Below are 16,476 nucleotides of genomic sequence, written 5' to 3'. Positions count from 1 at the left end.
GCTGGGAACCGACCTTGGTTAGCTTACCCGGTTTCATTCTTTAGGATGCCTTTGAGGTACTGGCTGAAAACTATGAGTTTAGAGAAAATGAAGTCTTCTGCCTGGCATTTATGAGAGCAGCTTCTGTACTTAAATCCCTGCCCTTCACAATCATCAGTATGAAGGACACAGAAGGAATTCCCTGCCTGGGGGACAAAGTGAAGTGTGTCATAGAGGTAAGGGTAAAATGTGATTTGTCCTACTTCCTAATATGTAGGGAGGAGGGGGGAAGTAAAAGCAGTAAATAGATTTTCCTGTCAACTATGTAGATGTGGAATGGGGGATAGACAGACAGATGGATGGATAGATAGATAGATAGATAGATAGATAGATAGATAGATAGAATCCATGCCCCAGTTTTCTCACAGCTGGGGCTCCATGGGGCAAAGCTAGTAGGAAGAGAACTCTCCCAATATTATCATTAATCACAGTAAAAGACTCAAGTGTCCTAAAAGCTTGACAGCAGGGGATGGTCCAACTTCAAATACAGGCTTTGTGAAGGACCTCAGTCCCTCTCAGGGGACACTGCCCTCCAGAATGGTGGTAGGAGTGACTACGCAGTGAACCTGATTCTGCATCTCTCCCTGTGTGTTCCAACAAGAAAGCCAGGGATGGGGGATTATTTATGTAATAATAATGTTTAAGGATTCCCCAGCAAAGCAAGTTGGTCATCCGAGAATTAAGTTTCAGTAAAGTTAGGTGCAAAGTAAAGTATTCAAGGAAAGTACTCTCAACTCTATTTAGAGCTAGACATCATAAGAGCTTCAACTTGGATTGGTTTTTCAATGGGTCCAAAATTAATCTGCTCAGACGAGAAGTCTTTTTGTCTCAGCTAGTGCATAGCCATCGAAAAGAAAATTATCACAAATATTTAGGCATACTATCATCGGTGAATCTTTTGGTTTGGTGTTCTGTGGAGCTGGACCCTGATCATTCTGTGCCTTCGTGCCTGAGGACTATAAATGAGCTGGGATTTCTAAGATTACAGGAAATGTCCGGTTTTGTCCAGATCAGCTAGGGAAACATCCTGCAGGCCACAGGCGAACATTTCCTGAACAATCAAGCTACTACATCTGGGAATTTGAGAGCTCCAGACTCTCTGGTTGTTCACCATCACTAGTGTAAAATATTTTTCAACCGTCCATGCAGGAAATTATTGAAGATGGAGAAAGTTCTGAAGTTAAAGCTGTGTTAAATGATGAACGATATCAGTCCTTCAAAGTAAGTAATTTTACATGTATTTATTTAAAATGGTTTTCCAGGTAATCCTATTATTTATTCTAAGTGGTCAAATCAGCTTGGGCTACCATAAAAAAATGCCACAGGCTGGGTAGATTAAACAACAATTATTTATTTTCTTAGACTTCTGGAGCCTGGAAGCCTGAGACCAGGGTGCCAGCATGATCGGGTTCAGGTTAGGGCTCTCTTCCTGGCTTGCAGATGGCCACCTTCTCAACGTGCCCTCACATGACACACACACACACACACACACACACACACACACACACACACACACACAGGCAGTCCCATGGTGCCTCTTCTTATTAAGGCACTAATCCCTTCATGAGGGTCCCATCGTCATGACCTCATCTAAACCTAATCACCTCCCTAAGTCCTCATCTCCAAATACCACCACCATGGCAGTTAGGGCTTCAACATATGGATGGAAGGGGGCACAATCAGTCCAAACTGTGGTCTAGAAAGCAGATGCCCAAATAGATATGAGTGCATGAGCTTATTGCTATGCTCTCATGAGGTACAAATTATCTTCTAGCATCTGTCCCTCGTGGATGCAAATATCATGCGGACGCTGGGACCATGGGACAAAACAAACCTGCTCTTAAAGAGCACACCTGTGTCGGAGGCTCCCCACTGCATCCTGATCTACCTTAAAGCAGGGCTTGTTACCTCCCAATGTTCCCCACCCTGGAGTTGCAGGTGGCAGGGATTTCTGCCCAGTCTTTTGGTTCCGGAGTGATGCACAGGCCAAAAGGTGCTTGTGGGCAGGAGCCGAGTCTTGGAGTACGGACAGCCTGGATTTGAGTTTGGGCTTTGCCACTTATCAGCTGGGCAATGGTCAGGAATTCACACAACCTACATGAGCATCCCTCTTAAGATACGCAGAGCATGAGCATGTGTAAGGGACCCTGGGCCAAGAGGAGTGCCCGACAGGGGACGCTGCTGTCACACGTGGATGGCACAGGCAATCAGCCGTCGGAGTACACAGAAGCCTCGGCAGGTGCCAGGCGCCGCTTCCTCACTTCCGTTCCGTTTCCTAACACCGTATGTCAGGAGAGGACCCTCCTGAAACCAAAATCTCTGTCCAAAGTTACTATCACCCTCCTGCTTGTCATATTCAGGAGAAACTGGTTCAGAAATTTCCTTACACGTTTTCCTAATCCCTTGAACTTGTAAAGTGTCGCTTCATTATCATAATGATCATTTTAGAAACTAAAGGCATGCCTTTCCCTCTGTTTCAGCTCTTTACTTCTGTGTTCGGAGTGGGACTGAAGACATCTGAGAAATGGTTCAGGATGGGTTTCAGAACTCTGAGTAAAATAAAGTCGGACAAAACGCTGAAATTCACACCAATGCAGAAAGCAGGTAAATTGTCTCTCCTACACATCTCCTGCTATAGCCAGGGGCCGGCCAGGTGGTGGTAGAGCTGAGGCAGCTGAACTTCAACTCCAGCCTTGGCAAGCTGGGTCACTTTTTTGTTCTCTCTTTTTGTACTGTGGTTAAAAGCACAAGCTTTTGGAATCAGATAGACCTGGATCCAAATCCTGGCTCCAACACTTGGTGGCTGCATGATCTTGAGCAAGCTTGTTCAAGTCTTTGAGTCTAAGCTACCTCATCTATAAAAGGGAGGTAGCATTGCTAGTTAATGGGGAGTAAATCAGATCATGCAGGCAAAGTCCTCAGCCCATACCTGGCAGAGAGCAAAGACACTCTGCAAGGGGGCCGCTGTCATTACTGCACCCAGGTGTCACACCGGGTTGTGCTGTTGATCTGGTTCTCACTGAAATGGCTCTAGACGTTTGGTCCTGGCTGTCTCCCATGGGGGAGAGGCATGGGGGAGGAGTCAAGGGCAGAAAATGGACATGAAGATTGAGGAGTAAAAAATATTTGAACAAACCAGAGTCATTGCTGGCACAAATGTGGATTTGCTTTAGAAACTGCAAGACACCAGGAAATAGGGAAAAGGGAAAGTGTAGAAATCTAGACAAAGGGTTGATCTACCTGCTCAGGACCCAGCAGCCTGAGAAGAGAAGGCCGTGGTGAGACAGCTGAAGCCTGGCAGGACCTCCCACAGGTTGAAGGTGGTGGCTTGGGCGCTTCCATTTATGGAGGGCTCTGGTACTTTTTTTTTTAAAGATTTTATTTATTTATTCATGAGAGACAGAGAGAAAGAGAGAGAGAGAGAGAGGCAGAGGGAGAAGCAGGCTCCCAAGGAGCAGGGAGCCCGATGTGGGACTCGATCCCGGGACTCCAGGATCATCACCTGAGCCGAAGGCAGATGCTCAACCATCTGAGCCACCCAGGCACCCCATTTTTTTAAATGAAGAAATGCAAAGAAAGGGTCAAAGAATTGTACATGTTTTAAACATTTACTTTTAACATGCCATAGAAATACAATAAAATTGCAATTTGAAAGAGCAAGCCGCATCCAGCAGCGGTGACTATAGCCATCCTGTTGTACATTACATCCCTGGTACTTATTTCTCTTGGAACTGGAAGTTGGTACTTTTTTGATCACCTTCCTCCAATTCCTCCTCCACCCACCCTCGCCTCTGAAAACCATAAATCTGATTTCTCTTCTATGAGTTTTTGGTTTTAGATTTCACACATAAATGAGATCATAGAGTATTTGTCTTTCTCTTGACTTATTTCACTTAACATTATGCCTTCAAGGTGCATCCATGTTGTTGCAAATGACAGGATTTCCTCATTTTAGTGGCTGAATAATATTCATACACACACACACACACACACACACACACACACACACACCACAACTTCTTTATCCATCCACTGATAGACATTTAGGTTGTTTCTATGTCTTGTCCATTGTGAATAATGCTCTATGAACATGGCTGTGCATGAATCCCTTTGATGTATTCCCAGAAGCAGAATTGCTGGATCACATAGTCGTTCTATTTTTAGTTTTTGGAGGCAGCTCCCTCCATGGGTCTGTGGGAATAACCAAGTCATTATCACAACTGTCTGAGCTTCCATCTACCACTTTCCAACTCTGCATCTTCCCATCCTAAATCTTTACGCATTATCTTTCAAGAATTATCTGGCACAGTTTTTGGTCAAGAAGCCTGGTTCTTCAATAATAAGAAAACAAGAACAGCTTGCTTTCCAGAGGGATGTGAAATATAGTCTCTTTCTTAGGCATTTGTAAATCTCTTTCTTACCAGTTAGAAAGCAGAGTTGTTACCATGAAAAACTCACAACCAAGAGCATGAAAACACTCGTCTCTAGGGAAACAGTTTGGTGATACCTGTGGTCATGTTTGCTCTATTTGGGGGCAGAATCCCCTCCCACAGAGGGCTGGTCATTTCACGTGTCACTCTCTCCTTTGACCTGTTCACTGGCCCCTCTTTAGGATTCCTCTATTATGAAGACCTCGTCAGCTCTGTGACCAGGGCAGAAGCAGAGGCAGTTGGTGTCCTGGTTAAAGAGGCCGTCTGGGCATTTCTGCCTGATGCCTTCGTCACCATGACAGGAGGATTCCGGAGGTAGATAATGAGAGCTGCTTTTGCCTCTCCTGCTCTAACACCTTCCATATCTCCCCATATTCAGAAGTTCAGCCTTCTGAGCATGGCACAAAGGCCTTTGGTGACAGGTACCAGCCTGTCTCTGTGGCCCTGTCTCCTGTACCTCATGTTTCCACCCCAACAACCCCAAATGGCTTGTCTTTGCTCACATGGAGATGTTTCGTGCCTCTGTGACTCTCTCAGTCAAACCCTTCTGCTTGGACTGGCTTTCCTCAAATTGCCACCTGGCTGACTTCTCCTCTTCTTTTAAGACTCAATTCAGATACCACCTCCTCCTCCAGGCTCAGCCAGGTAGCGCTCCTCAGTGCTACCTGCCAAGTAATTTGTTTGTATGCATCCTTTCCCTGACGAAATTTGTAGATGTTAGTGCTCTGTGAGAATCAGGTGCCTGGCACAAAACAGGTGCTCAAGAAATACTGGCCGAGTCAATGAGCAGAATGAACGAACTCTTCACAGAGATGTGTGCCATTGTTGGACGTTGAGGCGTCCCTTCCAGAAAGAGATTCCTTCCCTCCCAGCCCTCCACCCCTCCAGCTGTTCCTGTAGCCCTCTTACGGGCTCGCTGTTGGCCATCCTGGCAAGCCAGGTGTGAAGTGAGGGAGCAAACCAGAGAGGAAGATCAAATCTCAGAGAATGCCCTCAGTCAGTCTCATAATTCCGAGGGCCCTCGCTTGTATCATGTGCATATAGTTCTTGGTTTGCTTGTTGCCATGCTCGTCTCTGTAAGGACGTGTGGGGTGAGTGCGCACGTGGGAGCACAGAAGAGATCATTTCCTTTGTTATTTTTTACCCCCACATATACAATCACATATGTACTATGTGTGATTTTTTTCTGTCATAAAGTTATTCTGCAAGGAGTAGAGTTGTACAACCAAGGATATTAAAAAATATATATATATGTATATATATATCATGAGCATTTTGTGTTGCAAACCTTGAGCATAAGGTATAGGAACAAAGGTGACTTAAAAATTGGGAGCTAAAAATCGAATTCATTTCCATTTTATGCTTTTTTTTTTTTTGATCAGAGGTAAGAAGATTGGGCATGATGTGGATTTTTTAATTACCAGCCCCGGGTCAAGAGATGAAGAAGAGGAACGACTTTTACCAAAAGTGATGAACTTATGGGAAAGGAAGGTAAGACTCAAAAGTAGATGTGTGGACACTCAAGCATTCCCTTAATACGCTAGATTTTGTACACTATTTACCTTATAATTGTGTAATGGCCATCTGATTGATTGTCAGTGATTCACAACAGCTGACACAATGCCACATGACACGCAATGAGACTTACCCGCCTGGGGCCCTAGAGTCCATGTTTTGAACGTCTGTCTTGCTTATACATACTCGTCCCATTTCCAAAGGGGCCAAGGGCGGTGTGTCTCTGTGTCGAACATTCAGGAGCATTACAGCCCCCAAACAAACGGAGAGCATGTGCCGTGCAGACCCAGGAGGCATGAGATGAGCCCAGCAGGCCGAGGGGTGGGGCAGCACCTCTGGGACTGGGACAGAATCAGCCAGGAGGCGCACGGGTGCCTGGAACTCTCCAATGGTCAACAAGCACCTTGCTTTGTGCTGAGATGGGAAGAAGGAAACTCAGGAGGACAAGCTCAGCTCAGAAGCCCCCACCCACTGAGGAGATGAGACTTGCTCTAGGCTCCCTATTGCCCAGCAGAGGAGGTGAAGGATGAGTAGCAGCCAGAACTGCCTGCAGGGCCCTGACTTGTGCCCCGCTCCGGTGAGAGCCCCACTTCCCAAGGAGACCGGAGGGCTCCAACCCAGGGACCTACAGGCCTGGCAGGCTGCTGAGCTGGTGTCTTTCTGGCCCAGCTTCCTCCTTCTTGAGTGATCTGGCCCCTGCTGGGTGTGGGCCACGCTCCCTGATATGGCAGAGAGAGAGAAACCTCAGATAAAGTGAAATAAGAGCCAGAAATGCAGCAACAAAAGGGAGGACCCAATGTAGGGAACCAGATCCAAATTCACCTGTGAGGCCATCCCCAGCCCCCTCTGTCCCTCTCAAAAGAGTGGACCCAGGGCGGCCAGAGCCCTGAGAGTAAAACCTCATGGGCCGAACCAGGGGAGGCAGGACGAGGAAGGGTCAGCCCCCCTACACGGGCCCCTCTGGTGTGCTCCGGCAGGAAAGGTGGGCATCTCTCATGGATGGACAGCACAGTTCATGGACCTGCTCACCAAGGCCCGCGTGGGGACTGCAAGGCGGGGGGTCCATGTGAGGACCTATTCAGTCTCAGTTTTTAGGCACCATGCTCCCCGTGCCCTGAGACTGTCCCGGACTAAGACGGGGGTGGTGGGGTGGGGACATGATGACAAGGAGCCTTCTTTCCTTTCATCTGTCGTCCGTTTGAGGCAGTCATAGCTCTGCCCTCCACGCAAAGAGATGGGCAGACACAGGTGGAGGCCAACATTAAGCCCGTGGGTCTTATTTGGGACCTTAAAAGCACAACCCTGCCGTTTACTGGCTGTATGACCTGGGACGCTTTGCTTAATCTTTCCTTATCTATGAAACAGGGATAGCAAGGCTCTCTCACTTCATTCATGGGGAGGATTAACCGAGAATTAGATAAAGCTCTTGACACAGTGCCTGCTAACATCAAAGCCTACCAAACAGTGGCCATTAATGTGATCACCCCTGCACGATTATCCCTCGAGGAAGGAACAGGGAAAGGCCTCCCTCTCCCTCCTTGTCAGGACTCCCTTAGCTTCCAGTAGAAAGAAAAGAACATGCTGGTAGGAAACGTAGTCACCCTGTGGCTGTTGATGGGCAGTCAGAGCCTGAAATTTCAAAGGAATGTTCAGAGAAGGAAAGAAGTTACCCAAGGGGAAATGGGGAGCAACAAAGAAAGAAACAGAAGAACATAGAGATGCCCCCAAACAGCCCAGGCTAGAGAGCAGGAAGCAACATCAGGGGCTGTGCGGGTTGTGTGTATGTGTTTCACAACCGTGCCCTGTGGCCGTGGACGGAAGTGCCTGAATATGCAGACAGCAGCATTTTATTCCGGGCACGCATTCCCAAACACCTTGCAAGATTCAGAGCAAACCCCTCCCAAGGATGGCCCATCGCCTAGGACCAGCCAATGTGGCAGAAGTGCAAACAGTTACAATTATTAGGAAGCCAGCTTTGCGAATTTTCGGGGGAGGTGGGTGTTATTGCAAATTTAACTTCAAAGAAAGACTTGTTAATATTTTAATAGCTCACTTTTCAACTGTACATAATTCAAATTTACAAGAAAAGCTGCCATACTGTACTCATTTTTGGTAAGTTTCATTAAAAAGCAGAATTGTGTTTTCCTGAGCTGGTGATTAGATGGCTCTACAGCAGCATTTGCCACCTCCCCCGGAGGGTCTCCCGGACTTCAGGGCTTCCCTCCCGGCCCCCTTCAAACGCTCTGTTCTCCCTAATAGCTTTCCTGGGGGAGCCACTGAAGGGCTGGAGTTCCCTCTTTTGAGGTCAGGAAAAGGATCCCCTCAAAGTTTGGCTGATTTGAAACAATGTCTCTTGGAGGGCTGCAGAAGAAACCAAAAGCATTCCTTAGAACAAAATAAACCAGTGGTGCTCCAAGTGTGGTCCCTGGACCAACATCATCAGCATCACCTGAGAACTTGTTAGAGATGCAGAATCTCACCCTCCCTCCCTCTGCCAAATCACCGTGGGGACAGGGCCCTACAAACTCTGCATGACAAACTTTCCAGATGCTTCTGATGATAAAATTCAAGAACATCTGACCTAAGGAACGCATGACAACAAATCACATATCCTGATAGCTATGAATGAATCCTTTTGAGGTTATTTGCTTCTTTAGTTGACACTCGGATTCAGCATTGATTACTGCCTCTCTCTGCCCCACGTCTGCCCTGTGCTGTGAGGAGTTCCCATAGAGCAGACAAATTGGGGGCTCGCCGGGCACATCTTAGAATCACTTCTTATCTTTCTGACTTGGCTACAGTAGGTGAGGCAACCATCACTAACGTTATCTCACTCTCCAAGGTGGACAGAGTGACAGTCTTTGTCCTCAAAGGGGTAAGGCAAGTTTCTGAGCACCGACTTGTAATCCAGAAGTAAGGAGAGGGATTCTCTGGCAGCTTTGGCCTCTCTAATCACTAAATTCCTCTATGGCCGAGAGAGGATAATACACCCACTTGCTGGCTTCCCCTCCCAGGGTGGCCGTGGGGACTCACACAGCAGGGGCAAAACCTGGCCACGTTCTGCTCAAATCTGTGAAGCTTCTGTTGAGAGCATTTGTTAAGAGCCCAGTATAAAATGGCAGACCCTGCCCACTGGAGACTGTTCCTGATTCTTTCTGTTTGTTTTCAGGGATTACTTTTATACTGTGACTTTGTGGAGTCGACATTTGAAAAGTTAAAGTTGCCTAGCAGGAATGTGGATGCTTTAGATCATTTTCAAAAATGCTTTCTGATTTTAAAATTGCACCATCGGAGAGTGGACAGTGGCAAGTACAGCCAGCAAGAAGGAAAGACCTGGAAAGCCATCCGCGTGGACCTGGTCATGTGTCCCTATGAGCGCCGCGCCTTTGCCCTGCTGGGCTGGACCGGCTCACGGGTAGGTGCTACATGGAGCCAAAAGATGTGGGCTGGGTCTAGCAGGGGCCAGGAGAGAGATGGTGGCAGCCGAGGCAGGGTGACAGGGAGGAATGCCCAGAAACTTCCAGATCTGGGCATTCTACCTGCACGCGGTCAGGTGAGACAGTGTGGTCCCGGGCTGGCAGCAGCTCACCTGGGAGCAGGTTAGACACGTAAGTCCCCCCATACCTCCACCTCACCCCCCCCACCCAACATCCTGAGTCAGAAACTCTGGGGATGGCCCCCAGTAATCTGGATATTGGCTGACATTTTTCATTCATGAAAGCTGGAAAAATTGATGGAACAATATATCATAAATGCAGCTTGTTTGACAGACCTGAATCTTTGGGAACATAGAGTCTGTTGAGAAAGGGGAGAGTTCCAAAAAGAAGTCCAAGGTTATTCAAGGTCAGGCCAGTTAGGAATCACTGGCAGAAATGGTTCCTCTTGTCCATTTTCTTTGATGACAGGTGTGTTTCCAGCACATTCTAGTCTCTTCTCTCAGAGTTCTTGGAAATTATTGCTATTGGTTCTGCAGGTGCTGATAGAACACTAAACTTTCCGCTGGGCCACTTTAAATGATTTAACCTCTTTGAGCCCCAGTTGTGCCATCTCTGATGTGGGTAACAGTGGTGCCCACCTTCTAATGTCACCATTTGGGTTAAATGAGAGGCTGTGTGGGTTTAAATGTGGCACATGCTCAGCATATGGTAGCCACTTGTGTTAATTATCTTCATGCCCTACTTATGCAGCCACTGAATATGGTGTATTTTGTCTCCAGGTTGATACCTGTTGGTGGGTGACCAGAATGAGTTCTAGTCTAAAATTTTGTAGGTGAGAAATTCAATTTCACCTTTTTACCCAAAGATTTCAGGGCCTGGGAATTATTCTCAACACAATTCATCTATTAATCTCACCTCAATTTGGGGTCTACAAATGTGAATGGTGCCCTCGAGTGTTTGGCAGTGCACAACTTGCACAACTGTATGCAGCAGCCCTGGACCAATCTCTGAAGTCTGTTGTGACCAATGTTACAGCCAGCCCAATACCATCACCTCTGCTCAATGTTCACCTTTCTTCATCTGAAACATAAGACATTGTCCTTGCCCTGCCTGTTTCACAGGGTCATTATGAGAAACTAAAGAGGTTTTAAAGCAGAAGGCAGAACTGTCTCAGGTAAAGTGCCTGAGCTTTGGGTTTCAGGAGTCTAGGTCCTTAGCTCTATCATTGGTTGTGTAGCCTCGGGTAAATGACTTAAGCTCTCTGGGCATCCCTTCTTCATCTGAAAAATGGGCTAATAACAACCCCACCCTCACAGTATCGTAATGAGCATTAAATGAGACAATACCCTTGTCTCAGCACAATTCTGAGTCCAACTGTGTACTTAAAACTGTTCCCTTCAAGGTACTTAAGGAGCCTTTTAGACTCTTGGAGAAGTTGTTAAATATTAATGGCAATAGAGCAGATCAGAAAATTAATATAAAGCAAGAAATCAGCCCAGTGCCTGGCATAAAGTGAGCTCTCCACAAATACTGAGAAGGGTATCATTGCCTGGCTCATAGCCATGGCCTTCCTGACTGGTCTCTCTGCTTCTGCCCTCACCCAGTACAGCTGAGTGATCCTGTTATAAATCAGATCAGGTCATTCCCCTGCTTAAAACTTTGCAGAGACTCTCCATTTAACTGAGTAAACGTGGAAGGTCCTACAGTGGTTCATGAGACCCTGCATGATCCTCTCACCCCCTTATGCCTCTGAATTCCTTGCCTCCTGCTCTCCCTAAACGGGCCCGGGTCACTTCAAGCTAAGGCTGTGTTCTAGCTATTTGTCTGCTGGAGTGCTCTCCCCCCAGAGTCTACTTGGCTAACTCCTTCACCTACTTCAATTCCTTGCTCAAATCCCTATGTTCTCAGTGAGGCCTGCCCTGTGCACAGCACTTACCTTTCAACATATCCTATACTTTATTTATTCCATTATTGTGTCTTTTCTGTGTCCCCTGCTCAAATCCAAGCTCCACCAGGGTAGACATGTTATGCTCCAAGCACATAGAACATGCCTGGCACATAGCAGATGCTCAGTAAATACGTGTTTAGTAAATATTATTATTCTCCAAAAAAAGACATCATTATCATTTCTTGCAGTCTATGGGGAAATGTTCAGAGGTTTTAGCAGAGGTGCCCAGGAATATATCTGTCACCACACATAACAGTCTCTCGCTAACCCCATTATCCCCATCCTCCCCAGCCTTTCTCAACACAGTGCGAGCAGCATTGCTCTAAATCCGGGGGGCGCGGGCGCGGGGGGGCGGGGCATGAAGAGAGTGTCCCAGGGCTGGGAGGAAGCGCAGCGCTGAGCACCCTCATATTTTCACAGACGAGCAGCTACTGCACCCAGCATCTGCTTCACCCTGATTTGTCCGCAACCCTGGCTCCCCTCTGGCACATTATAAAGGACTTGTGTTTGGAAAGTCTGTTTTCTTACACGGGGTGGTGGTGGGGAAGGTCCCAGCCTCAACCAGCTTTCCTAAAGTAGGAGACGGCTCCTCCCACTAGAGGGCGCCATTATCCCATGCTTTCCTCCTACGCTCACATGGGAGGATTAACGTTTCTAGATCTGTGCTTCTCTCAGGAAAATCAACCTGAACGGCAACTGTCCTCTATCTTAGGCTTCAGCTTTCGCTCCCTGCAGCCTCAGAGCCCATCCTTGACCCTAGGACATGCTATTCTGGGACAAGTGGCTCAAACCATCAGTTTTACACAATCTCATCTGAGAGACTGTTAGAGCCAGAGGGAACCTTGCTTACATACTTCCTTCATCCTCCTGTTCGACCAATCAAGATTCAGAGAAGCTGGGTGACTTGCCAAAAGAAGCACAGCCAAATAGGGACAAAATCCAGGCTGGAAGTTGGGTCTCCTGACTCCTCATCCTCTCTTATAATAGCGATATTCCAAAAAAAAAACGAAACAAAACAAAACACCTACTATATTTATCCAGCATTTACTTGGGGCCAGGTATTATCCTGGACACGATCCTCACATTTGTTTATTCATTCAACAAACATTTGCTGTATATCTTCTATGTGCCAGGCACTATCAGAGAAGAGAATATGGTCATGAACAAGTTAGGCTCCTATTTTCAGGGAGCTTACATTCTAGTGTGCAGGTGCAAGCACAGAGCTCTGTCATCACGGAGCTTTGCCCTTGGGGAGAAAATTGCTTTGAGAATGTTTAGAGAGATTTCACTGTAGAGATTTAGATACCTCTAAACACATAATACTGAAGACATTCTAGGCTTGATAGTAATTTATTTTAATTATATCTCGTCCAGCAGTTTGAGAGAGACCTCCGGCGCTATGCCACGCATGAGCGGAAGATGGTGCTGGACAACCATGCATTATATGACAAGACCAAGGTAGCGTTGTCTACCCAAGATGGGATTCTTTGATCCTCATCCCAATGGTTGGCTCCCTGAGCACTTTTCCTGAACTGATTTTAGTGTCCAGGTTCAGTTTCCTTTGCCCTGAGTGTCCTGTTCCCACAGATCAGAGTTGAGGGCAGCTAGAAGGATCCTGATGGGAGCATGGTCCCCACCTGGCCCAGAATGTACCTCAGGGGCTTTGGGCTCAAAGATGATGAGCTTGTTGGGCCCTCAGAACCAGTCCAGCAGTGAACATTCATTGAGTCTGGTATATCTTTGGTATTTTTAGTGAATAATTCCAAAGGAAACCAAGGATTCTCCCAAGTCATAAATACCATTCAAGTACCCCTTAAATGCAATGAGCAGTAGCATTGTAAGTGACCACATAGGTCATTAATGAGAGTGTTACTGCAAGAGAGAGAGCAACAGAGCTGCCCTGAGATGTAGATGAGTAGTCAGCTAAGCTTACCCACCAGCTATGTAACTCACTTGGTTAGCCTTACACTGGTCATGATCCAAATTCATGCCTCATCAAAATGATAAATTACTGTATGAATTATGAAGAGTTAAATATTCATCTGTTAAATCTACATGTTAAGGTCTACTGTTCTTACAGTGGTCAAGGACACTAAACTAAGCTCTGAGGGGAATAAGACACAAAATAACTAGAAGCAATGATCTTTACGCTCTAGGAGCTTACAGTCTAAATGAGCTGTATTTAGCTAGAGCTATCTCAGTTAAAAGTCAGAAACCCAATCCAAGATGGCATAGCAAAAAAGGGGTGCTTGGCTTATATATTGCAGCATCTGAGGGTAATACTGACTTCAGGTATGGCTGCATCCAGCTGCTAATGCAGGTTTTCCCATGATTCCCATCCTTCCAGCTTAACAGAGGAGAACCTCTTTCCTAATAGGAAATATCAAGAGTCCTAGTTGATATTCATTGGCCAGGCCTGGGCCGTTTGCCCCTCCCTGAACCCTTTACTGTGGCTCTGATTGGTCAGGCTTGGATCATGTGGCCCTCCTTGGAGAGGGAATTAGCCCCACACCTGATCCTCATGGATGGAGAGGAGGGAAGGGTGGTTTTCCAAAGAAAAATCAAGGTGCTGCTGTCAGATAACAGATTGTAGATTGGCAGGAAAGCCTCAGATGTCAAGCATGTGAGTGGAGGCAGACTCACATAACACAATTTAGGAATGCTTACAAATGAACACATTCTAAATAGTTTAACATAATGGAGTACATCTTATATGCCCCCACACTGTGCTAAAGGCAAGAAGGGATGACAGACAAGTGCTGCTTGATCTAGAAGAGATCATGGGGTGGGAGCCTGGTGGGGGTGGGGGTGGGGCAGGTGAGGAGGGCCGGAAGAGGAACCCAACATATACATGTAACCTATGATTGCCTCTCCCCGTTACCTCAGAGCAGCAGTGCATCATTCTGGCTGCACATGAGATTTACCCAGAGCCTTTAAAAAGATTGGTGATAGGACCTCTCCTGAGATTCTCATTTCACTGGACTGGGGTGTAGCTCAATGTTTTTTTTAGAAGTCCCTTCATGTGGTTCTAATGCACAACTGTGGTTAAGAACTACAGACCCATAGGAAAAATACCAAATGCCCGTAGCTAAATATAAGGTTGTCGTAGGTAGGTAAGGTGTCATAGGTAAAGGTAAGGTTGTCATAATTTTACCTTTATCTATGAAATACCACATTTTTGGGTGGGAAAATGTAAAAATTACAGAAGTCAGTTAAGATAAAAAAAGCAGTTGGGATGACTTTTTATACTCAGAAGCAGGGAATTATGTTTTCATAATAATTCATTCTGCCAAGACAATTTATAAGTAAAACTTCCACTATGTCAGCATCGAGATGTTTAAAAATATCTGAATGCACATATTTCTTTTTATACTTTCAGAAAATATTCCTCAAAGCAGAAAGTGAAGAAGAAATTTTTGCACATCTGGGATTGGATTACATTGAACCATGGGAAAGAAATGCCTAGAAAAAGTTGTCAACTTTTTTTCAGCTTTTTTTTTTTCAGGTTAAATAAATTATGCTTCATATTGTAGTAAAGATGCCTTAGGAAAATATGAGATTCTTTAAGCCTTATTGAAATGCAGATTGCCATTAGGAATAGTTTTGGAAACTTGATAAGGCAGCACCTGGTAATGGGTTATGCTCTAGTAGGCCATTCATATGACCGTTGCTTAGAATTCACAATGCATTTTTCCATAGAAATGATGTTGAAATTGGTGGCTTATTTCAGGGAAGCTCATCAAAGCCCACTTTGCCCACAGTGTAGCTGAGATACTGTATATTTGCAATAAAAATAGGAGGAAACAAGAGATGGTGGAGTCTTCTTTTTCACGCAAATACTGTAAAAATATTCTAAACAAAAATGTAACAAAATGAAAACGAAGAGTTGAAGACTTATCTCGAGGAGAGAAACAGGTTTAACTAGAAGATCAGAGATTCTGGAGGGGGTTCTAGGTCCCTTCTGGAGCTTTTGGAGGATGGGGTACTAACTCTAGACCCACTCTGCTCAGGTCATAGTCTGCTTCTCTGTCATCATGGAGCTGTTCTCTAGGCGTCCCAGCAAAAGGCCACACACGGGATGTATTCCCACTGCTTTCACTCAGAAGTACAATTTCCTAAATGCCAAAGGAATATCTCCCCTGTTTTCTATCTCTGAGTCTCTCGCTGGATCTTAGTGGCCCTTTCTCTCTCAGGGAGATGCTTTCTCTTGGTCGTTTCATCTTAGGATACCCAGGGTAAGGGAGGCAGCCTTGAAAGCACATGTTGGCAGGTGGCAGTAATTGATTGAGTTTGTAGAACTTGTTCGTACTTGTTTGAAGAAGAGGGGACTTGTTTCTGAGCAATCAGAGGCCCTGTATGAGAAAGAAATGCCTCCACGGCCTATCAAAGTGGAGTTGGTGGATGGATCCTGAGATGCTATGGACCCAGGTTCTCCCACTAGGAGACTCTGCTTGTTCACCAGCAGTGGCCCTCTCTGCATGAGGGAACCAGGACTCCTGGGGAAGCCTCCTCACAGAAGCCCTGGTGAAGGCCTGACCTGAGCCAGCTGATGCTGTTCACAGACTTTCCTCAGATGGCAAGCAAATTGCTACTTAGCCCACCCTTCTGGTCCTGTGTTCATCCACTCTGAGTCTTCTCACTCTCTCTCCCTAGAGAGTGCAGTGGAGGCCTTTCTCTCCACTCCCACAAAATGGATATAGCCCTCATTTCTCATAATCTCTTGGAACAACACTTGCCTTCACTCTACCATATTTACCCTACACACACACACACACACACACACACACACACACACACACACACAGAGTCTATTGTAGAATCACCTTCCTTATGTACTCTCTGATCACAAACACAAATGGGAGCAATGAATGATCCAGCTATGTGCTACCGCTGTGGTCAGGGAACATATGACTCCACATGATTTCTACCTTGAGATGTTCAGGAATAAGAAATTGCTTCCCCTGAAACATCCCCTTTAAGTTTTATTTGTATCCCAACTTGCACCATGTTAGCCCTGGCCAACCTTCCCATGGAAGCCAGGTGTGATGTTTTTTTTGTTTTGTTTTGTTTTTTTGAGAAAAGAGATGTGGAAAAAAGATAAGGCAAG

General features: G+C 46.1%; 1 protein-coding gene across 1 annotated transcript in view; it reads left to right on the top strand.

Annotated features, from left to right (window-relative positions):
• DNTT (DNA nucleotidylexotransferase) overlaps window positions 1-15,140 on the top strand; it is a 28,430-nt gene extending 13,290 nt beyond the window's left edge. Inside the window, exons 4-11 of the mRNA XM_028098845.2 lie at window positions 45-215; window positions 1,189-1,260; window positions 2,520-2,643; window positions 4,652-4,784; window positions 5,852-5,960; window positions 9,154-9,399; window positions 12,744-12,827; window positions 14,749-15,140. Of these exons, the coding sequence (XP_027954646.2) occupies window positions 45-215; window positions 1,189-1,260; window positions 2,520-2,643; window positions 4,652-4,784; window positions 5,852-5,960; window positions 9,154-9,399; window positions 12,744-12,827; window positions 14,749-14,835 (1,026 nt within the window). The 3' untranslated portion in view covers window positions 14,836-15,140. The remainder of the gene's footprint in view (window positions 1-44; window positions 216-1,188; window positions 1,261-2,519; window positions 2,644-4,651; window positions 4,785-5,851; window positions 5,961-9,153; window positions 9,400-12,743; window positions 12,828-14,748) is intronic.
• The last annotated feature ends 1,336 nt before the right edge of the window (window positions 15,141-16,476 follow it).

Source organism: Eumetopias jubatus, unplaced genomic scaffold (assembly GCF_037043125.1).
Source record: "Eumetopias jubatus isolate StellerSeaLion01/CBP00866 unplaced genomic scaffold, mEumJub1_p1.0 scaffold_17, whole genome shotgun sequence".
In the NCBI taxonomy this organism is placed as follows: domain Eukaryota; kingdom Metazoa; phylum Chordata; class Mammalia; order Carnivora; family Otariidae; genus Eumetopias; species Eumetopias jubatus.
Note: the sequence above shows the minus strand (reverse complement) of the source record. Positions and strands in the feature narration are given on the sequence as shown.